Source organism: Diadema antillarum, unplaced genomic scaffold (assembly GCF_040938485.1).
Source record: "Diadema antillarum isolate AM-2024a unplaced genomic scaffold, OU_Dant_1.0 seq00001947_RagTag, whole genome shotgun sequence".
Taxonomy (NCBI): Eukaryota; Metazoa; Echinodermata; class Echinoidea; order Diadematoida; family Diadematidae; genus Diadema; species Diadema antillarum.
Genome location: NW_027272607.1, coordinates 30839 through 56377, shown reverse-complemented (window position 1 = coordinate 56377; position 25539 = coordinate 30839). Strand labels below are relative to the sequence as shown.

At 39.9% G+C, this 25539-nt stretch overlaps 1 protein-coding gene across 2 annotated transcripts in view; it reads right to left on the bottom strand.

The window, feature by feature from the left end:
• LOC139713312 (insulin-like peptide receptor) overlaps nt 1-20535 on the bottom strand; it is a 130898-nt gene extending 110363 nt beyond the window's left edge. The window contains exon 1 of one of the 2 annotated variants that reach the window (XM_071625057.1): nt 19995-20535. In XM_071625057.1, coding sequence (XP_071481158.1) covers nt 19995-20532 — 538 coding nt within the window. In that variant the 5' untranslated portion in view covers nt 20533-20535. The remainder of the gene's footprint in view (nt 1-19994) is intronic. The other variant, XM_071625056.1, reaches the window with a different exon arrangement.
• Nucleotides 20536-25539: the final 5004 nt, after the last annotated feature.

Here is a 25539-nt window from a genome sequence, read left to right as displayed (position 1 = left end):
AAAGATGTCATCTTTATTGTTTATGTATTCATTGACCATCTAGAGTCTGATTAGCTTGCTACCATTACTTCTCATCCTCTCCTATCCTACCCCCCCCCCCCAATATGAGCCATCTCTTCTTCGTCATATTGTGACTCAAGATTTCCAAGAACCAGACCGACTGACTGCATTACAGCAAAGTGAGTCAGTCTACCTCCAGAAGGTGACTGGCTGCCACTTCCTCCATGCCCAGAGGACCAGGTTCCAACACTTCGTATGCAAGGAGTGAACCATACCTGTGATTTTCTACAATAAAACCAAATGAATCCACATGACAAGAATAATGCACTTCTCAATAATCAATTATTGACTTTGATAGAGCAAAACATGACAGTGAATATCTATGACAAAACCACATAAATCCACATAACAAGAATAATGCACTTTTTGAAAATTAATTGATAATTGATCTTGATAATTAATCTCACCTTCCCCTCATTCATTCAGCCACCCACTTCTCCGCTTTGCAGAGTTAACCTCAGAACATGGTCATATGACATTTTGTGAGATATATGGGTCATCAAGTGAAATTTGTCCCTTACAGAGTTCCAACAGGACTACACAGCTGGTGGGTCAATATTGCACAAAAAGCTTATTTGATTGGATTTCTGAAGCTGTTACCTCAGGCCTATATATTGCAAAACCCACAAAGTATATGCACAGCATACCCAGTTCCCACAAAGGTTTCTAAATACCCAGGATGTCCAGCATCTTGTCATAAATCAATACAGTGACTCATAGCTAAAAACAAAAAGTGATTACTATCCTTTATTAAAGTATCATCTTACAGTAATCGCTAACTGCCTTCAAAAGACAGATTTCCCAGCTATCGTATTTGTCAACGGTAATGAGAAGGTGAGCTGATGGATGTGGAAAGGATCACATGCCAGCATTGAAAAAGAAGAAAATGGAAAAATCATTTTGCTAGCAAAGTGACATCTCTTTGTTGGAAGTAACTTTTGGTCAACCTGGTCAAGTTGTAATATCATGACTTGAGATTCGATTCCTGCAAAAACGATGTTTGAATTTATGCTGCCCTCTTTAGTCAAAGTATCCACCAATGAAACGTGTCGGTGACTGAAAATTCAGCTGGAGCTATTTTTTGCTGTGGAGATAACATCAAAACAGATGCTGGTACGCTTAAGGGTCTGCATTTCACATAACTCGTGATTCCAATGGCGATATATATGAGTGAATGTGCTTCCCTAAGTGGTAAAAATTAACACAATATGAAAATGTCTGATGGCTGATAAGAAGAAGAAATAGAACAGAAAATGAATACAATGTCACTAGTGAATCGCAGTCTGATATTTGCATTACTCTCCTTCTAGTTGTATTGTCAGCTGATTATCAAAAGACTATGTATCATTTCTCTTCTATGCTGCAGACATTACAGGTGATATTTTGTGGGGAACATTTCAGAGAAATACATTGGCAAATTACAAGAACTTTTTGAGAACTCTTTAAATAGCAGTCTACATAACCTACACTGCACAATTCAATTAATTACTTGAACAGAGTAGGATGAAATTCAATCAAATTACGACAAAACACATACGAACGACATTCAATTACAATTTTTTCTTTCATTCTGTATCTCTTAGCCAGAATGCAGGTGCTGAAACGCTTATCCCCCCCCCCCCCCCGAAAAAAAAAGTATTAAAACTAGAAATGTTGCTATTGCTCCTGGTAAGCCTCCGCCATAATGCATGGTTCTCCCGATTGGTCTAAAGTACATTCTGACAATGTGAGACGACAGTTTCACAATTCTAATGACATGTTTGTCACTCAAATGTGTGGAGTGTTTACTCTCCATGAACAGGGTTTCATTTGGATGGATGGCTATTAAAGATAATATAAAGTTTTGATACCTCAAAAGTTTCCCTGAGTTTCCTTGTCTTAGTTTGTGTTTCAGGTTAAAGTACCATTCATATAACTAACACTGTGAGACTTACTCACCCCAAAGTGCTCTCATGTCTTAGTAATCATGCAATAATGGTTTCGTACAATACGTGTATATTGATTGTCGCGGTACCGCGTCGAGTCAAACTAACGGCTCGTTCGAATTTTTCAGAGCCCGCTTTGCTCTGGTACGAAACCATTATTGCATGATTACTAAGACATGAGAGCACTTTGGGGCGAGTAAGTCTCACAGTGTTAGTTATATGAATGGTACTTTAACCTGAAACACAAACTAAGACAAGGAAACTCAGGGAAACTTTTGAGGTAGCGGTACCAAAACTTTATATTATCCTTTAAACTGTTTAAGAGAGTAAGTATTTGGGAATTTGAGCATTTTTACTCGACCTTTGACCATCTGGCCCTCAATTCTTCAAATAATCACTAACTGGTATCATTCACTTTTATGACAATACTTTTCAATAATTTTGAGAATATGGGGAAAAAATTGACATTTTAACATCTTCACTTGACCTTTAACCACATGGCCAAAATCTTCCCTACAGAATACTGTAAAACATGATATATTCGCGGCATGAATTTTTCGCGAATTGGAGCCGACGGCCTTTTTTGCGGCATGAAATTTTCGCGAACTGCCACTGGCATTCAATGCATATAGTGTAGACAAGAACTTTCGCGTGCATTTTAATTTCGCGAATCTTGGCGCTCGCGAAATTCGCGAAATCAAAATGCACGCAAACATTCCTCGTTTTACAGTAATTGTGCAGTAATGCATGTACAGATGTAGGCCATATACACCTAGTTTTACTAAGTTTATGCACTGAGTAATCTCAAAAGTAGGGGATAAGGGCAAGTTCAGCATTCAATGGTAGAAATTTATCATTTTAACCCGACCTTAGACCATTAACCCCAAGGCCAAAAACTTTTTACGGGCATGTGCAACCAAAAGTTGGTAGGCACAACTTTGTCCACTCATACATAGGTCCTACAGATGCCAAGTTTCTTTAGGATACCTCAAACGGTTTTTAAGTTATACTGTCCACAAAATTGATTACGGACAGAAAGACGGACAGATGGACAGGCGGACAAACGACAACCTGAAAACATAGTGCCTCCTGGGACACTTTGTGGCGGAGGCAAAAAAAAAAAGAAACACAGTTTTCTGTGTGACTATTGTGCTACAGTCAGTAAGTTATAAAAATGCAAGGGGCAATGAGGATTGCATATATATAAGCCATACTTTACAACAAGAAATTTCACTTCAAAGCAACATGTAGGCCTACCTACATTTCAGTTCACGGTATCATACACTTTTGCAAATACGCCTTATGGTTCCATAATTGAAAGGGGGAGCAGTAAAATTCCATTTATTTCTTCTGTGAAATACTTCAGTGAACTTTAAGGTAAGCATTCAGGATGATTACAGAATACCGGTAAGCTGTCGGCATTTTGTTTTCTTTCTAAACTCAAATCACTTATCATTATGAAGACCATAAGAGGAAGAGGGTGCGCATGTTTCAGGTGAAATGACATACTTTCTCATTCTCTGATTGCTAATAAATCTCCAGTTTATGGAAAGAAACATCCACTGCCCACTTCAGTATGTATAATTCCCCCCCCCCCCCTTGACTTGAGTGCAATCCACTGCCTCTGTTCCTTATGTCCATGTGGTAAAAATTAACACAATATGAAAATGTCTGATGGCTGATAAGAAGAAGAAATAGAACAGAAAATGAATACAATGTCACTAGTGAATCGCAGTCTGATATTTGCATTACTCTCCTTCTAGTTGTATTGTCAGCTGATTATCAAAAGACTATGTATCATTTCTCTTCTATGCTGCAGACATTACAGGTGATATTTTGTGGAGAACATTTCAGAGAAATACATTGGCAAATTACAAGAACTTTTTGAGAACTCTTTAAATAGCAGTCTACATAACCTACACTGCACAATTCAATTAATTACTTGAACAGAGTAGGATGAAATTCAATCAAATTACGACAAAACACATACGAACGACATTCAATTACAATTTTTTCTTTCATTCTGTATCTCTTAGCCAGAATGCAGGTGCTGAAACGCTTATCCCCCCCCCCCCAAAAAAAAAAAAGTATTAAAACTAGAAATGTTGCTATTGCTCCTGGTAAGCCTCCGCCATAATGCATGGTTCTCCCGATTGGTCTAAAGTACATTCTGACAATGTGAGACGACAGTTTCACAATTCTAATGACATGTTTGTCACTCAAATGTGTGGAGTGTTTACTCTCCATGAACAGGGTTTCATTTGGATGGATGGCTATTAAAGATAATATAAAGTTTTGATACCTCAAAAGTTTCCCTGAGTTTCCTTGTCTTAGTTTGTGTTTCAGGTTAAAGTACCATTCATATAACTAACACTGTGAGACTTACTCACCCCAAAGTGCTCTCATGTCTTAGTAATCATGCAATAATGGTTTCGTACAATACGTGTATATTGATTGTCGCGGTACCGCGTCGAGTCAAACTAACGGCTCGTTCGAATTTTTCAGAGCCCGCTTTGCTCTGGTACGAAACCATTATTGCATGATTACTAAGACATGAGAGCACTTTGGGGCGAGTAAGTCTCACAGTGTTAGTTATATGAATGGTACTTTAACCTGAAACACAAACTAAGACAAGGAAACTCAGGGAAACTTTTGAGGTAGCGGTACCAAAACTTTATATTATCCTTTAAACTGTTTAAGAGAGTAAGTATTTGGGAATTTGAGCATTTTTACTCGACCTTTGACCATCTGGCCCTCAATTCTTCAAATAATCACTAACTGGTATCATTCACTTTTATGACAATACTTTTCAATAATTTTGAGAATATGGGGAAAAAATTGACATTTTAACATCTTCACTTGACCTTTAACCACATGGCCAAAATCTTCCCTACAGAATACTGTAAAACATGATATATTCGCGGCATGAATTTTTCGCGAATTAGAGCCGACGGCCTTTTTTGCGGCATGAAATTTTCGCGAACTGCCACTGGCATTCAATGCATATAGTGTAGACAAGAACTTTCGCGTGCATTTTAATTTCGCAAATCTTGGCGCTCGCGAAATTCGCGAAATCAAAATGCACGCAAACATTCCTCGTTTTACAGTAATTGTGCAGTAATGCATGTACAGATGTAGGCCATATACACCTAGTTTTACTCAGTTTATGCACTGAGTAATCTCAAAAGTAGGGGATAAGGGCAAGTTCAGCATTCAATGGTAGAAATTTATCATTTTAACCCGACCTTAGACCATTAACCCCAAGGCCAAAAACTTTTTACGGGCATGTGCAACCAAAAGTTGGTAGGCACAACTTTGTCCACTCATACATAGGTCCTACAGATGCCAAGTTTCTTTAGGATACCTCAAACGGTTTTTAAGTTATACTGTCCACAAAATTGATTACGGACAGAAAGACGGACAGATGGACAGGCGGACAAACGACAACCTGAAAACATAGTGCCTCCTGGGACACTTTGTGGCGGAGGCAAAAAAAAAAAGAAACACAGTTTTCTGTGTGACTATTGTGCTACAGTCAGTAAGTTATAAAAATGCAAGGGGCAATGAGGATTGCATATATATAAGCCATACTTTACAACAAGAAATTTCACTTCAAAGCAACATGTAGGCCTACCTACATTTCAGTTCACGGTATCATACACTTTTGCAAATACGCCTTATGGTTCCATAATTGAAAGGGGGAGCAGTAAAATTCCATTTATTTCTTCTGTGAAATACTTCAGTGAACTTTAAGGTAAGCATTCAGGATGATTACAGAATACCGGTAAGCTGTCGGCATTTTGTTTTCTTTCTAAACTCAAATCACTTATCATTATGAAGACCATAAGAGGAAGAGGGTGCGCATGTTTCAGGTGAAATGACATACTTTCTCATTCTCTGATTGCTAATAAATCTCCAGTTTATGGAAAGAAACATCCACTGCCCACTTCAGTATGTATAATTCCCCCCCCCCCCCCTTGACTTGAGTGCAATCCACTGCCTCTGTTCCTTATGTCCATGTGGCAAACAAGCGAGCGGGCCACGTTGAACCTCATTAAAATGCATTGCCCCCACTGCATCAACACGGAGTGATCTCCCGATATTGTGCTCAGATTGCGGTAATACAGCCTCCATCTTCTCCTGAGTACCAAACTCTCCTGAATCCAAATTTTTCCTTAAGGAGACTCTCCCCCATTCCTTCCCTGCATCTCCTCCTCCTCCTCCCCCCACCCCCCCCCCTAACCACTCTCTCTGCATTACCCTTGTTCTCAACGAAGACATGCAGAGAGTGGATAGAGAGATAGAGAGAATGGATAGAGAGGGAGAGAGAGAGCACACCAGCAGGAGAAATGGTGGGGGGGGGGGGGTGGGGGAAGGGGAGATGGGGCAAGGAAGGTGGAGAAGAAAAGGTCAAACATGTTTTCGTAGTGCACTTTTCAATTACAAAATACCAATTCATACCCTGAGATGCCTGCAATCCACTGAAATATGTGTATCAACATCCATAGCGAGGAGGGGGGGGGGGGGGGGGGGGGGGGGGGGGGGGGGGGAGGGAGATGGAGGAGATGGAAGAGGGAAAATTTATGTTGCACTCCTATAGGGAGTGAATGCCGGCCCGACACAAATAACTTTCCTGATGATTGAAAGAGAACACTGCCCTCATTGGCCTTGATGGTCTTACAATCCGTCACAGGGATGTTGTTCCTCCTGCAATTCCACCGCTCCATGTTTGTGTTCTACAGCATTCTCCTTGTTGCCGTGGATTGGAGAAAAGTTGATGTGGCTATCTGTAGCTTCCCTTCTTTGATGAATTAACTGAACTAGATCTGATTAACTTGTTTTCCATTTTGCCCCCACCACCGTCATGACCGGGACTTAGAAATGAATTCAATCAAAGACTCATTTGAAGTTCCCTTTTCAATTCTTTCCCCAATAATTTCCCTGAAACTCTATATTTGTGCTCATACAAGATGGCTTTAATCCTTTTAGTGTACAAGAGAACAACCAACAAGAACCTCTGACAAACTCTCAAAAAAAAAAAAAAATGCCATAACAAGAATTTCTGACGAACTCTCCAATAGACAGGAAAAAAAAAAGAATTTCTAAATAAATCTTAAAATGGTTAGAACCTTTTTCATGTCACAAAAATTCCTACTGTATGTCTAAAATTGGGACATTTATGTCAAATTCCCCATTCAGCTTAAAAAAAAAAAATCTATACTTTGACCCCCCCCCCCCCCGAAAATAAATCCAAGCAAACAAATATGAACGCTTGATGAATTACCAGCTTCGCTGCTCATACATCTGTAGATTTGGCGCACAAAATGGGTCAACATTTTCTCAACTAATCGAGATATATTGGACATATTTTTTCTTGAACCCTAGCTGCTTGCCGTCACTTCAGTATGAATCAATTTCATCCCATCTCCCCATCTGCACTGCCTTTTGATCAGAGCATCTCAGCCGATTGTCTCCCCGCTCAAAACACGGTAATTGAATCAATAGTCGCAAATTACCAGACAAACAGGCAGAAGTACACTCATATATCGCCTTAAAAGTCCCAGCACGGGATGGGGAGGGAGGGGGGGGGGGGGGGGGAGGGAATGGAAAAGATACATGTTGTCATTATCAATGCCAATTTCACTACACTCTTTCAAGATGATGGTAGGAAGTATCACAGGATGCATGAGATGATATGAGGGGAAAGGAAATGTATCTAGACAAACAGATAACAATGCAACCATATAACTGTGACACTGAAATTGCAAATATTTTGTCACAGTACATTACGCCCAAGCCTACATGGGTAGTTCCAAGCATATTCTCCGTAAACAGCCAGATGTCTGATTTCTTTTTCTATGCAGTCCATCTAATAGTCATGACAGAAAAGGGCTTTTCATGTTCTACCCTTAACCAGGCATTTGGAAACAAGACTTACTAAGTTTTCCTCAATATGCACATTAATTTAAAAAAAGCAACAACAAAAACACTGTGACTCTGACAAGATATGATGGTGATGATAAACTGCATTTATATAGCGTCATTTGTCTGCAATGAACATTCAAAGATATTATTTCTTCAGAGCCACTCTGCATTACATCTGAACATGATGTCATGAAACAATGTAGTTCACAGATATTCTGGGCAAGGAGTGAGAGACAAAGCAAGAATATCATCTTCACTTCTTGGGCTGTATCTGCCCATCCTCTCGGGAAAGGAAGAGAAAAGGTACAAGCCATGTACTATATATATATATCAATACCCCTGTGCGAATTACTCCTCTGCTTTGCAGATGCAGGAGACTGGCCCTGTTTGCTCTGCACTCTGGGACGCAGATGATAACAACATCTATTGATCTGTTTGCATTCCAGGCCATTGGGGAAAAATATGTTTATGGATTCTCCAGCTTGGGAGTAGCCCTCAGGACGTACACATGTCCACTTGTGACTCTCACTTTTTTTCTGTCTGTTTGTCTGTCTGTCTGTCTACTTGTCTATCTTTCTCCCTCTCCCCGTATCCTACACACACACACACATACACACACACACACACACACACACACACACACACTCTCTCTCTTTCTGTCTGTATCAGTGCCTCTCAGTATTTCTTCCATGTCATGTTTTTTACACAATTGTTGGACAAATAGAGAAATGAAATGATTAAAATAAAATGTACGCCCATGTATATTCTAATACTTCAACTGAAAGGCTGAATTATTCATTCTCAGATGGATGAAGTACCTTGGGTGATTGAATGTATTCAGCATATCATCTGCTCAACATTTCGGCCTATGCTCCTGATTCCTGATTATACCAATTTTGATCTCCTTCTCTTCCCCCCCCCCCCCCCCCCCCCCCCCCGATAACATCCTTTTATCTACTAAATGTTCATCAGCACCTCATTCTGGAAATTTTTTCGCAAATGTTAAGTATTTTGTTGATTAACCAGATTCAGTAAAAGCTTTACTTATGAGCAGAGGAGAGAGAGAGAGAGAGAGAGAGAGGGGGGTTGAGTCCTTTTAAATCAATATTTGATGTAAGGGCTACTCATCTCCATACTCACTGTGTGTGTGTGTGCGTGTGAATAAAAGCACACACTGTGCCCTTGGGCTGAAAATCATTCTGATTCTTGGAACTAGATGGCATGACAGTTCTGACGTGTACTTATTGTTTGATAGCACTTGAGACTTATTATGGAATGCGAGTCCCCAGGCAGACACAACACTGATACATGTGACTAAACTTTTCATTACACAAAGCTCTGATATATAGATAAAGGCAGAGATTGTGGAAGTATCAAAATGTATACTCATGACTGGAAAGGTTCTGAAATACATTTATCTCTTATCTCTGGACAAGTTGAGAGAGAGAAAAAGAAAATAATATAGAATGTCTAGACTTTATCTTTCTACCCACATCCTGTTTTGGTTCTTTTCTTCCAATACAGTATCAGTGCTCATCACATCATCATACCAATTCACTTATCACTCTTCTCAGCAAGAAACAAAAAGGTCACTTTCTTATGTGCTTAAAAAAAAAATAGTAGAATGAATACGAACATATACTAACTCTGATATGGTTATGTGGGAAAGCACATTTAGAATGAGCTTAATTTCTTCAAACTTACATGAAAAATACTACTTTCCTTGTATGATTAATGAGAATTACTTTTTCTGTACCATATGTGTTTCTGTTTGCACTTCTTCACCCACACAAATGCAGGACTCTCTGATTATTGGCATTGCTATACATAATACCGCATGCCATCATTCTGCATGGCTGATAACGTACAAATTGTTTTGGACGCTGTCCATGCTGGCATGCATATTTTACTTGCAGGTTCCAAAAAACGAAAAAAGAAAGTTAAACAAAAAATGCACTAGCTGAAAAAAATAAAAATAAAATGTCTCTGTTGCTGCTACTAGACATGGTTCTGTGCTCTGTTATTGTACAAGCAGCATACGGGAGAGATGATGCACATATATGGTCATGACACACAGATGATTAACAGCATTTGAATGAACAGGTACTACTGTAAAACGAGGAATTTTCGCGTGCATTTTAATTTCACGAATTTCGCGAGCGCCAAGATTCGTGAAATCAAAATGCACGCGAAAGTTCTTGTCTACACTATATGCATTGAATGCCAGTGGCAGTTCGCGAAAATTTCATGCCGCAAAAAAGGCCGTCGGCTCCAATTCGCGAAAAATTCATGCCGCGAATATATCATGTTTTACAGTATTTAATGCATATATCGGAAATTCCTTCTGGCATGTGTAAAAATCCCTGGAGTAAAATCTCCTCACTAGTAGTGTGGCTGCTTATGAACAAAAACAAAACAAAACAAAAAAAATGAAAATGCTAAGAGCGTGAGGTTGTTTTTCTGGATTTGTGATCATTAATGATTTACTGGTAGTACACTAGTATATCTCCCCCCCCCCCCCCATAAATGTACCCCCCTTGTTATGTGTGTTATTTGTTTTTTTGTTTTCTCTTTCTATGACTACATCCCCGTTCCCTTGGGCATGCTGCCTGCATGGCAGGAGGCTTAATTAGGCTGCCTACAATTAAGGCCCTCTCTACACTGCCGCAGCATCCAAATGTGACAAACAACTCTTTAGTGGACTAAAAAAAAAAATAGAAAACTCTCAACCTTCATCACCTAGACTTGGCTTGTCTAAACTCAGCAGTGCTCATCCATCTGTAACAGTAAAACCACTAAGTACAGCTGGATTTTGTTAATTAGTACTTACTAGTTACAGCAGTAATGATGTACACGTTGTATGATGATAATCATTCTTAATAGATGGTTGATTTATTTCAATGGTAATGAATATTACTGAATATAACTGTGATACCGATGATGACAGTAACAGTGATAGTAATGCACACAAATGATAATTGCAAAAGCAATGTTTATAAAAACAGTAATAACAAAAAATAATACTGAAAATCATAATAATAATAACAATGATAACATATAAAGAGAATTATCATAATCCCCACCATCTTTATACCACTATCATAACTATCCTCATTGCTAAATATCATTGTTGTCACTAAAACCAATAACAACAACGAAGAGCCTAGGGCTAGATGCCACAGTTGAAGAAGTTTCTCGCATCAGAGCAGAATTTTCACAGAGCAAAATTTTCACAGAGCTTCATGAATTAGTCCATCCATTCACGTGCTGCGGTGAAGACTACTCCAAGGTGCCCCGACGCAACGCCACGAGGGGTATCTGGGCGAAGCCAGAGAGTCATTAGCGATACCATAGAAACCCTTCTTTGCATCGCGGCAATCAATGAGGGCACAACAACAGATTCCCAATGTCGACTTGTTTACCTGACAAACAATGAGGGCTCCAGACATGTCGTTCAGTATGTCGTTCAGTATCCGTAACAAGAGGGGAAAAAAAGACATGTATCATATTCGATGGAAGTCAAGAAATACGCCTATATATAATCATATTGTCATAGGAATTTATTTTGACCTCACAAAGTCCATATATTTGGGGAATTATGTGTCCTTGCTCATTTTTTTTCATTTTCTTGACATAACAACATTTCATAAGAATTTATAACTCTGCACACAAATGAATATGACATGATCGAAAAGAAAGATGCTACACATTAGTCTGTCTCTCCAGACCCTTTTTAAAACAACCAAATCTGGTTTTCATCGCCGACATCACACAAAACATGTGCATGAATATGTTACAGAGCTGGCAACCAATGCAAACTTCTCTGTTCATAACTTAGCAGAAGAACAAAAGGACATGTTTCTGATTACAGTCATCCACAAGCACATTTCAATAAAAACATGTTTTGAATTTTGGTGAGTTCAGACACTGAAATGGGCCTCCTCCTTGACTGCTAAAAATACTAATGGCATTCCACACAACAGCTGTGCCACAAACTCAATGCCTGCCAATCAAACATTACAACTCTTTGATAACCTTGCAGGCAAGACTACATACCAACATGCGCCATGCAATGTAAGAAATTTTAGAGGTGGAAACATTGGAAAACACTTCCAGACCGCGACTGACCAAACATGAATTCGTCGGTTGAGAAAGATAAGGGCATTAAGGTGCAACTAATGCCATAGGTTATAGGAACCTTAACACCCTCATCTTACTCAACAGATGAACTGAGAAATGTTTTTAGGGGACAGGTGATTCAAATTTGATTTTAGACTTACCAAAACTGAACATTATACTTAATGAGCAAGAAACATACTTATTAAAAAAAAAAGAATATGAAATAAAATTTGTAGACAGTCTAAAAATGTCTCTGGTATGTCTTTGAACAAAAGCTTTTTTTAGCAATTCTCGCTTTTTCACACAAATGTAAAAACTATATAGGCTGTGGAGATACAAAGTATCTTCTCTCTGTGATAATGTGTTGACAATGTTACGCATGGCGAGCTCTATTAGGTCGTACATGAAAAGCACCAAGCACTATTTATATCTCCACACTACCATAGTTTTGTAGATTTTCTCAGCAATTGTTAGGCTTTGTGTCGGGAAAAGACATGTCAGCTGTACGCTCTGAAAATGTATTTCTATTGTGAAGTGACAATGTTTTATTCATGTAAAAAGAGATATATCTGATGTGATTACTCCATCATACTCTGCTTGTGCATGCTGCACAATAACTACGCATTACCAAAAGTGCACAAGTAAACACAGAAAATGTGACCCCACTTGACCTCCATGCGTTGCGCATGGGTGCATGAGATTATGTCATTCATTCGAACGTAGCATACAAACCTGACTGCTAGCAATGAAATATTTACATTTATATGGTATAGGTAGAATTCTTTCTCCTATTGTTCAGTTTGAAATTTAAAAAAAAAAAAGTTGTGTAGAGAGACACCTTGTAGATTATAGTATCAGATTTACGTGTAAAATCTTACATACTACATCACAGGGTACATAGTTCCCGATATTCTCTTCAATGGTTGTTGTGATATTCAATTCAATTCAATTCAAAATGATATTACACCCATACAATTTACAAACACTTTCATAAAGTTTTCTTTCGATGAACAAAACTTGATCTGAAGCTCCTGAATCTTGTAACCACTAGACCTACAAAAGGATATCTCTGAGACATGTTTTGAGAAAAATTTTTGCGTAGCTGTAGGAGAGACGAAAACAAAAGGTGCTGTGGTTTTTTAATAATTTTAAACAAAAAAATCATTGTTTCAGTACTGCCCTCTCTACAGTGAATCTCCATGAGAGAGAAATTAGGTGCAGTCAGACTGGCAAAAGATCTCGAAGTTTTAAATCGCGATCTTTAAGATCTCGAAGTTTTGCCAGTGTGACTGCAAACTTCCCGGGAAATTCCAGCGATTTAACTTCTCAATCTGTGTGCGGGCGGTGTCTCCGAAGCGCGAGGCCATTGTCATGTTCAGATGTGCATTGTTACATCACAATCACTGGCCATCGGACGGCGCACTCTTTCTTGCGCGCGTTCCAATGACCTAAACTTCGCGATCTTAAACTTCTCGATATTTTGCCAGTCTGACCGCGCCTAATGAGAAAAGCAGTACTTCAACATCTTACCCTGATAGTGCAGTACCTGGTGTGCTGTTTTATATCTAGGAACAGGATGGGGGAACCAAACATGCGACTTATTCTACTTCATACTATGATATTATATGACTGGAAATCTTTCCTTTACATTAGATATCTTGAGTTGGAAGGAGAATCTTTTTTTTTTTAATTGGCAAAAATATTCTTGCTAAATTTCTGAACTACTGTTCTAAGATCACAAATATATATTTTCATGATTCAAAACGTCATTTTTTTCTCATCAAACACGTTAAATTCAGAAATCCTATCAGTTAATCGATAATCACAACTTATTACTTTCGACAAATATTATTCATTGAAAACAAGCAAGTTTTATTTTCATATTCCACAGTTTAGAAGGAACGTGAAATCAGCAGGAAATATAATTTGCCGGCAGGGTCAGAAATAAGAACAATTTATATCTCTCACTGAGAGTTCTGCACATAAATCAAAAACAACAAAATGAATGAAAACAGACAGTAAATTTCTTTGATAAGCCACCTGCCATTCAATCAAAAATTGGCGTGGCTGTGTTAGTACAAGCAGAACTTAAAACAAAATGGAAGACCCGGTCAATACATACATTAAAGGGAGAACGTCAAGTGTGCATCTAAGGGAGATGTTATTGTTGCTGAGTCTGATGATAGAAATAGGACGTGGCTATTTCCCTGGAATAAGCCCATGATGAGGTTTGAAATACAGTATAGCAGAGTGGAAAACACTTGATTTTCATATTGACCCACACATTGCTGTCCTCACATAGTATTGACCTTTTTCTTCGTGGAAAAAGACAAGCCATCATGAATTATTAATATGTTTTGTGCCACTGCAGAAAACAGCTATATATATCAACCAGGTTCCCGCCGTTCACGCACAGTGATTGTGAATGAAGTACTCAGTGAGAAATGTAGACTTGTTTGCATCTTTTTTGACACAGGCAAATTCACATTCTCTGAAATGAAAAAAAAAAAAAGTGGCGACAAATCATTGTTCTTCATATTTGTTTCTTTTTCCCCCTTCTACATTTTGCTATGAGCCCAGCACAAATTTTAAAAAAATACTATAAAAGTGGAAATTTTCGCGCATTTCGCGCAACCAGAAACTAGCACAAAAATATAAGCACGCGAATATTTTTGCTTGCCATATGTTCCCGTTGTTGATGTTTTGGAATTAAAAACATGCGAAACTCATGTTACCCAGCAGAGTGCGAAAAATTAGTCACGAAAAATATGAACATTTACAGTACTGCTCAACATACTTATCAAATCATCATGCTTGGTGTAATGATTAGTTGTACTACTTGTACTCTGGACTTGTCTTCAACGGGTTAAGGACGAAATAAAGCCATGAGATGGCAGCGTGAAACGGTCGATGACATACTGCAGCAATACAAGAGCAAACGTTTCAGTGAGGACATAGCCTTCCCTTCATCCATATCTTGATTTTAACATAATACTTATTCAGAATTTTGCAATGGGGCATCACATTACAACGAACAAAGACTTGATTTTGCTAATTTTGTGTCTCTCAACACATAACAGCAGTATTCATTCCATCCAGTCTGCAGTGAAAATGGGGGGAAAAAGGAGAAAATAATTAAATACTGGTTGGTCTGTGCCTTAATTCACAGTGCATGAGGGAGACTTATTACCCTCGTCAGGGAATATAGACTACAAAGGTTCTACTATTACACGAGCAGGTATGACAATACTAACATGTTTCTGAAAGTGAACACGAGTCATCGATACTGTGTTTACTTTTGTGACTCCCAAGAAGGGGGGGGGGGACTCAAGAAAGTACTGTAAGGAGGGAATGATGGTATGCATTCAATCCACACGCTCCAGAGTAGTAGCTACCAACCTTGTTTTTAAATTTACCCTGTCCCTTCCCCCTCCTACCTAATACATTATGCAAGAAAGACCAGACTTCATTACTGCACACAATTATATATAAGTTGTGTACTTTCACAACACACCACCTCATACCCACACAGACTTAGACCTAAATACTATATCAATTTCTAAGAGTTTTGCACACTACGGTACCTTATCAGCCATGACAGCTTCAAAGGATTTCTGTGGGTCCTCAGTTTTAGATGGTGTGTACATCCAACCATAAAGACACATTTAATATACATGTGTACTTGCACAAATAAATAGGCCTAGATAGATGCTACTCTCCCGATCTCCTTTTTCTGTCTGTCTGTCTCTCTCTCCCACTTTTTTCATTTGGTCACATGACCACTAAAGTTTGTCTTGGTGTCACTGTTTTGTTTTTCCTTTCTAAGAGAACTATGTCACTATGCCATGTTATTTTTTTTTTTCATATTTCTAGGGGGTGACATGGGGTTAGGTTTGAGGATGAATAACAGATGATATATTTATATTCTCTGGTGTTCTCTTGTAACTCTTTGCCCTGATATCCCATTTTCAATGACTAGGTTTGCCTTCAAAATTCACATATTTACGATCAAAACAAAATTCTTGGGATGTTCCACCCATGACTCACTTGGGGCGGTATTGCTCTTTGCTGCAACTCCAGAAGGTTGGCTGGAGTGTAAACTCATAGGATTTTTTCTCTTCTTTTTTTTTTCAGCTGAAGTATAGATTACAGAGCATTTTGAAAAATAAACACCCATTGCTGCTCCCTACTCACAAATAGCCCATTTTGTTGTGGAGGAAAAGTGCTACGTGACTGCAGTCATTGCTCAAGGAAGCCTCGTGGAAATGAGAAGAGCAACAGAGACGTCAGAGAACTCTGCGGTGCACGTTAGCCTCGTCCTCCCCGTAAACAAACCTGCTTCATCTCAGCTCTGATGTTCCTCTTCTTATCTATAGCTATGTATTGTATCTCTCTCTCTCGTAAGGTACCTCTTTTCAAAACCAATCCTGCTGTCTCCCTAAACAAAAATAAAATCCTCACCTTCTTCCAGTTATTGGTAGATAAGCACTAGAGGTGATTTACCTGCAATGATATGAAACTTCAAATGCCATAACCCCTTGCCTTAATCTCACATCCTATTTCATAATGTATGTAGTCATGCGATTCGGCTGGTCTAATTCTTTCCCCCTAATTATCAAAGGGAACTTAAACAGCACTAATAGCATTTCACTTTAACCTACTGCCAATACTAACCTGGTTTAATAGTCCTGTATGAAGGTTAATTTGAGAATTTGAGAATCTGGAAAAGAACAAGTTAAAAGAGTAAAAGGGAGTCAGATATTATAGTTGTTCGACTGAATCAATCTTTGTTTGCTGGACACGGCAGTACATTTAAAAAACCACGGCTAGTGCAGCCCAGGTAGAATGGAATTGTTCGTCAATGAATAGTGTGTTTACTGCAGCAAAAGCTCACTGGTAATGATCGACTCCAGTTGAGCATGACTCTTAGGCTGCACATGGGCTGCGTTACGGAGATTATGAGCCAAGCGCAATTATGCACAATTCAGATGCACATACAATGCTCGTGACCCACCTGAGCAAATTTTGCACCAGATTCAGGCAGTTCAGCAAAGAGTAGTTCACTGACAAGCTATGACAAATTGACTTGTAAAATGACTAAACGATCACCCATCCCAGTCTTATGGGATTTTTTTTTTTTTAATTTTTGCTTGTAGTTTGGCAGTCCAGGGCATCTCTAGGACACGCTGTCTTATTTATAGGTGGTTATCATATGCGATCACCTTTACTCCAAGGTTGTTCATCACTGTTGGGACACTAGCATTGCATTCTTGATCACACCAAAGTATGCATCTGTCTGTCATCAAAGTGCATCGGGCGTATCATGTGTTTGTTTGTTTAGAGGCTCACCCCGCATATTACGTTTCCATGCCACCTTGATTTACGTCAACGAGAAAAAAACAAAAAAATCACCCTCTAAACAGAATCATCAATTGATCAGCAAAGACAAATGGTAACTCTCTCTCTCTCTCTCTCTCTGTTTCTCTCAGTGATCGTCGCATCAAATGTGCGCTTCTACAAATATCCCATTGAAAATGAAACAAACTTTTCTGAGAGCAAACAGTCAATTTCTCCAATCTTAAAGGGATAGTACAGTATTGGTGGAGATGAGAATTGGGCTTTTAACTTTTTGCGAGATACCAAGAAAACACTTATGAAATAGTACAGAGCATACCATTTTAAGAGGAATTCAAAGTTTATTTGATGAAAATCGGGTTTGGAATGACTGAAACATCCAAAAACAAAGTAAAACAAAGTGATCGTAATAAAGTGTGGGTCCCACACTTATTAGAATTGCTCTGTTTTGGATATCTCAGTCATTTCAAAACCAATTTTCATCAAATAAATGTTGAATTCCTCATGGAATTACGTGCTCTTTCATATTTCATAAGAGGTTTCTCATTATCTCACAAAAAAATGTTAGAAACCTGAAATTCGGTCTCAACCAAAACTATACGATCCCTTGAAGAGATAATTTGGATCAACCAGATAATGGAACAAATAAAAGGGAGAAGGCAGGAATAACACGACTCCATGGAAACAGACACACAAAAAAAGAGAAAATAATTACAGACATCAGCGAGAAGAAATATACCATCATCACAAATTCGCAATCAGTTAGAGATAGATAGATAGCTAAATGTTTTATAGATAGATAGACAGATAGATTGATAGATAGAGGGAGGAACAAAAATAATGTGAAAGTTATGGACAGTTGAATTGATGGAAATTCAGATGTGATAACATATCCAATTCTATTTTCTTTTTAAAGATTTGTATCAGATATAAATATGAGTACAGTATAGCAGAGATTTTGAAGTGGTTTTCATTTATACTTTACAGAGTCAAAGTGTTTGAAGTGAAATCCTTTGAAAGAACATGGATGATAGTTTTTGTTTGGGATTTTTTTTTCCCCTGCTGATCATCAAGTATCAGGATATCAATCTCTACGCAAAGCTTTTACTTTCTTTTTAAAACTTCCACAGAAATTTATTGACGAGCACTGGTTCTGGTATCCCAATACCAGTACAGGCTTAAATCTTATATCGCCCAACCCTTCTCCCATAAATCAGAAAGCCATAATGGGGGCATTTTATACTGCCCATTCATCTTCACTGGTAGTATGTTTATTGGCAACACAAACTGACCTGCATCTCTGCAAACACAAGAAACACCCATAAAAGCCATTCCTGGGTAGGTTGGAACGCTACATCTAGAAGAAAATGAGATCTTAAATCTAAATAAAAAGATACATCTTAATACCATGGTGGCGGTAGATCTAACATCCCCTTTGGCCCTTTCCTAGAAGTGATAGTGAAATCTGACATTATCATGCCAGCCAAGTGCTTAACTCTAGCTAGTTAAGATGATGAGAACTCAAGAAAAATGATAATAATCGTTTTTCACGCAAATACTTGACTAAAACTATTTTTTCCACAAGGTGGGCAAAAAAGAATGTTCTTTCAATTATTTTTTTTTTTAAACAGCAGAAATAACAGAGTGGCCAATGGCATCCTTTTGACATTTAGGAGCTTGTTTAGCTATAATGAGAATACAAGAATGAATAACTACAACAGGAAGAGTATGCGGGACTACCATGAGTAAAGGGCCTATTAACTATCCAATGAAAAATAAGAAATTGGTATCTGCCCATCAACATTTTTAACTGAAGCAATTTTCTTGTCGAATGATTTCTTGGATCTACGATATGTGATGTCTTCTTGTTTGTTTGGTTTGGTTTTAATGAAACTGCCTGAAAGTTTGCACTAGTTTCCAAACTTCTGATGGGGGGTGGGGGGGAGGGTGGAAGGGAATGTACACACATGGAGAAGACCCCATGCAGCTCACATTCACTGTTGCTTTGTAACTAGAAAAATGTATGATTTATGGTGCCCAAGGCTTGGCCATATAGTGATGAGGGGGCGAGGGTTAGGTATACACATTGCACCCCATCATGCACCACACAGGTAAAACTGTCACCCCTTGAGCCCCATGGGGCAGATCTTGTGGTGGAGGGGGGCAGATCTTGTGGTGGAGGGGGGCTCCTTCACTCCCTTCCAGAAGAAGAGCCAACCTCAATACCAAATCTTTGGCCGCTTTCTCCTGGAATCATTTTCATATCACCATTATCCATTTATGCATGTTTTCTTCTAGCCGCTAGGGAGTTTCGTTACAAGTAACCATGTGTGCACTCTGTGTTCTGTGCACTCTGTGTTCTACTGTTTATTCTTCTCTTTTACTTTCATAATCGTAACCAGTTCATATCACATGAGTGCAAGGACTTTCTGTATCTACAGTGAGCAAATTTAGACATACATGAATATGCCAGTTAAAACTTGTTTTTATTTTATCTGCATGATATCTTTCTTTCCTTTTCGTGTGTTTGGCATGGGGGGGGGGGGGTTGGCTGACTCATAAGTACTGACAGAATTGCAAAAAATACCTCAAACACAGCATATCTCTCACCTTTCTGGCAGTGTTGGGCAGTCCAGCAGAGTTCTGCTACATCACCGCTGGGAGTGGCCTGGCGACAGATCCTCTTACCGTCTTCTTCTGGGCAGAAGTTCAAGCAGTCGTCCTGCGCCTTGTTCTCCTTGATGAAGTTGTTCTCCATGCCCTGGACCTGGATGAGGGACCAGTCCACAGTGGACATGTAGCACAGGTTGATGTTCTTCTCAATGCGCACCCAGCCGCGCATCACCGCCGTCAGGCTCGGCAGCCCGATCTCCTGCATCTCGAACATCTCGAAGATGATGAGGGCGTAGTTGTAGAAGAGGCTGTCGCCGCGGATCACCGCCAGGTTGGGGAAGATGTACCGCAGCGTCGGCAGGTTCTTGACGCGGAACATCATGAGGTAATCTGTGATCTCGCGCAGTTTGGGGAAGGACAGCCCCTCATACTCACTCGGCTGGGCGTGGTCGATGAGTAGAATCTGGAGGTTGCCCTCAATGACAGTACAGTTCTCAAGCTTCCGGAAGTTTGCCACATTATTCCGAATGTCCATAGAACCACAAACTGCAAGATGAGAAGGGGAAAAAAAGAAGAGAGAATAAGGTAATCATTTTCATCATTGTAAGTTAAGTTGGTCCCCTTACTTTTCTCAATATCTTTCATAAAACTTCACTAAAATACTTAATTTGACAACTTTATGGAGAGTCTATAAGTCTTCCTCTTGATATGGGGACTGATAGAGCGATAAAAGCTGATGGTTCACAGCTTTCATGTTTTAAAGTTACTTCATCATGCTCAACAAGATTGAAATTATAACACTTGGCGATTACCCTTCCAGGATCACTAAGAGAGGAAAAAAAAACATCAAAACTGGTGGATATACAGTACAGCTGATGCCACTGAAGTCACTTCTTCATACACTTCAGTATTTTGTGTGCATGTGTCACCAGTCCACCTTGTAATATCCCAGGATTACCATATCTCCGAGAAAGATATTGAAAAAAAAAAATCAAGACTACTAACGCTTGTAAGCATGAAGATCAAAGCAAAATCAATACTTGCATAAACAATATATGTATCTAATCATGTGACAAACTTCTCAAAGTTTCACCCGCACACAGTCACACTACACAAGATTGATGCATAGTTTCACAAGAAGTGAGAAAATTCCTTTAAAGTGCATGCAGGAAGTTTCCCAGGAAGTTTTGCTGGTAATTTCTTGAGAAGTTTGTGGTCTCACTGCCCAATTTACATGAAGCGAAATACACCGTTGTTTGTAAAACAATGTGTAGCTTCGTGTAGTGACTGCAGCTTTTGAGATGTTTACTTGATGTGATGTTTGTGGTCAAAATGGCCATAATAACTGACAAATTTTGATAAAACTTTTGCAGAATTGTTACATTCCTTGCATTGCTTTTTAAGTGTGATATCAATGCTCTTGTTGTTTTGGGGGGTTTGTGGATTTTCTTGTTGGCAAAAAGTTGGAATTTCACACTCCACTCTTTCAAAATAATTCTATTTCACACTCTGTCCATTCAAGATAATTTTCTCTCCAGTCCCAAGTAAGGCTGGACATTACCCTTGACTAGTTAAGGGCTTTTTACACTCGCAAATTTTTGCTTAGTCCCGTACCAACGGTGGGGCTAGGGGGGGGGGGGGGGGGGGGGGCTTTGCCCCACCGTTGGTACTGGACTTTCCTTAGCCCACTTTCTGTTCACACTTGTTTTTGCCAAAGTGGGCTAGCCCCACCGATAATCCCGTACTATCTGGCCCTGCAAAATAGCAGGGTTAGCACCGCAATTGCGGTGCTAACCCCACAATTGCAGTGCCAAGCAAGCGAGTGTAAACAGAACGAAAAAATAATCCGGGGCTAAGCGACGGAGACGAAGTCCGACCCCCCACTGACCAATCAGAAACAAGTTAATCAAGTGCTGCCGGTGCGTGCGTGTACTTGTACAGTGCACAGCGTAATCATGAATATTCATGTGGTTTGGAAAGTACGGGACTAAGAAATACGAGTGTAAAAAGGTCAGTTTTCTCCTTAGCCCAGGACAAGAGCTTAGTACGGGACTTATTGGCGAGTGTAAAAGCTGAAAAAATTGGTACGGGACTAACAATAGTCCTGGGTCAGAGAAAGTACGGGGTTAAGAAACACAAGTGTAAAAAGGGCTTTACTGTACTATATCCAGCCCTCCCAAAACTACAGTGAGTACTGTAAAATGGGGAATGTTCGTGTGCATTTCAATTTCGTGAATTTCACGAGCGCCAAGATTCGCGAAATTAAAATGCACACGAAAGTTCTTGTCTACACTATTTGCACTGAATGCCAGTAGCAATTTGCAAAAATTTCATGCTGCAAAAAAGGCTTCCGGCTTCAATTCGCAAAAAATTTCATGCCGCGAATTTATCATGTTTTACAGTACCATGTCCCCTATCAAATGGAATAGAGTAGGTGCCTATACACACAGTCTTGATACTGCTAAAATCAAAGACTTTCAACGGATATAAAGAAATCATCATTTTCTGCAGTGTTCATGGGGTGTTGCACAAATTGCCACTGGGGGTCAATGTTTCATATGTCCTACGCTCCATGTTCTAGTTTGGCTCGAGACCGAGTGTTCCGTGGTGTAGCATTTACAGAAGAGTATTAAGAGGTACAATGAACAAGAGACCCGCGGGTCTAGCGCTCACCTGAGTATCGCAAGTTCACCTTTCACGCAGTCACTAATCTAAATTAAAATTTGACCAGGCATTCTCAAGTAGAAGATGAAAATGTACAATAAGGGCCCAATTTTTTAAAGATTCCTTAATTTGGGGGGATTGGGGCCCCCTGGGGCCCTCTGGGTGGGGCATGGTGCCCATTTTGATAAATTGAGATCCTGACCCCCTAGGGATGCTACCTGCCAAGTTTGACAAAAATCCATCATGAGGTTTTCAGGAAGAAGATGAAAATGTACAATTCAGGCCCCCATTTGGACCCTTCCAACCACCCCCCCCCCTACCCAAGAGGGGCACCCCTGGATCTCCTATGAACAAACTTCAAACTACAGTCATTAATGTACTCACTCATAATATTATCTCAGCTCTATAACTTCTGATTCTAGAGAAGATTTATAAAGATTCCTTCATTTGGGGGGTTTGGGACCCCTGGGGGCCCCCTGGGTTGGGCATGGTGCCCATTTTAACAAATTGAGATCCTAACCCCCTAGGGATGCTACCTGCCAAGTTTGGTGAAAATGGGTCATGGGGTTTTCAAGAATAAGATAAAAATGTACAATTTAGGCCCCATTTGGACCCCTCCTCACCCCCTCCCCTGGGTCCCAAGGGGGGCACCCCTGATTCTGCCATGAACAAACTTGAAACTACAGTCATCAATGTACTAACTCATAGTATTAACTTAGCTCTATCACTTCTGGTTCTAGAGTAGAAGATTTTTGCGGATTCCTTAATTTTGGGGGGGGGGTTTGGGCCCCCTGGGGGCCCCCTAGGTGGGGCATGGTGCCCATTTTAACAAATTGAGTTCCTAACCCCCTAGGGATGCTACCTGCCAAGTTTGGTGAAAATGGGTCATGGGGTTCTCAAGAAGAAGATGAAAATGTACAATTTAGGCCCCATTAGAACCCTTCCCCACCCCCCTCCCCTGGGTCCCAAGGGGGGCACCCCTGATTCTGCCATGAACAAACTTGAAACTACAGTCATCAATGTACTAACTCATAGTATTAACTTAGCTCTATCACTTCTGGTTCTAGAGAAGAAGATTTTTACAGATTCCTTAATTTTGGGGGGTTTGGGCCCCCCTGGGGACCCCCTGGGTGGGGCATGGTGCCCATTTTAACAAATTGAGTTCCTAACCCCCTAGGGATGCTACCTGCCAAGTTTGATGAAAATCGGTCTTGGGGTTTTCAAGAAGAAGATGAAAATGTAAAAAGTTTACGCACGACGCACGACGGACGACGCACGACGGACGACGGACGACGGACGACGGACGACGGACGACGCACGACGCACGACGGACGCCGGACGAAGGGCGATCGCAATAGCTCACTTGAGCCTTTGGCTCAGGTGAGCTAAAAAGGAATGGTGAACTATTCCCTACTTAAAGCTCAACCTACAAGCAGTGTCATCTGCATTAGCATGTCCCTATTGGCTCCCCATAAATGAATAGATACATAGAGTGGGTCGTGGATAAATCAATCAGATAAACATTTGTTGCTATGATTGATCGAACAGGCACTGCCCCTTTCTGCCAATAAAGTACGCATTAACGGGCACAATAGCCACTTTTTCTGGATCATGAGATTCAGTGGGGAGCTCTTTTCTCAAGGATCCTGGGGCTCCTCGGACAGTTATTTAATTTTGGGTCTTTTTCTTCCAATTTGTTCCAGTGTCCTTCACAAATTTTCCCCCAGCTTGGCTGCTGACCATAAATTTCCCGTTTAGAGTCAGTTGCCTCTGGAAAGCTCACAAAGGCCATGGACAGGCTCCGAAGATAAAAGACAAGAAAAAAAAGAAGGAAAAACTGAAGAAAAAAAGTTTGCAAAGTCAATTTGCTATACTTCACTGCCAATGCCATAAGTCTGTTCTTCCTATACAATCTAATTTTAGAAGCAGAAGTGTAGCCCCCCCCCCCCCCAAAAAAAGGAGATGTATATCAGTAAAGGGCATCTCAACCCTGTGTAGTACATTGTACCAGTGTTTGTGGAGCTGCCACAGGCGGACCTTTGTCACGTTTTAATGTGCACTTACTTTTTTAACCTTGAACTCCATAAGCTACTTACATGAACACACATGAAACTGTATATATGCAGGATATGTTATAGGCCTATAAAGTGTGATAGTTCTTATGAAACAAACACATACAGGCATGACATCAAGAAATGTTGCTAACCATCATTTCTATGTCTCAGCATATTTTGCTTCGAATCTTGCACTCTAGATGTAATATCTGCAGCTGATCTATCATAAACTGGTATCTTTGAGGTAGGCTATGATGATAACTTTCATACTGTTTTATTTCAAGCTACTTATCCCGATGACTACTCTTCATATAGGGCTACACTGAATCATGGGGTACGTTCGAACGCTCTAAAGCGAACCAAAGCGAACTGAACCAAAGCGTACCGTACCCAGCTGTGCCAGTTTTGGAGCGTTCGAGCGCTCTGTTGAGAAAGCGTACCTCACGAGTTATTTTTAGAAAAGGTCACTCATGTTTGTAGCAAGAATGTCATCCACCTGTCGCTTGAACTACTTACACCTGTCCCGAACAAAGAGAATGATGTTTTTGCATTGTGACATATGCGCATGATACGCGCATGCTTTACAACTAACTTTTGGTACGCTTTTGGTACGCTTTTGGAGCACATCGGGAAGCGGTCCACTTTTGGCTCAGTATGGTACGGTACGGTATACTTTACGAGCGTTCGAACGCTCCTCTGGTGGGGGTACGGTACGGTACAGTTCGCTTAGGAGAGCATTTGAATGCACCCATAGAAAGTAGACTCTGGCCAGCAACAGCTTACCAACATATCATTAGTAACTTCACTCACTTTCATGAAAATTT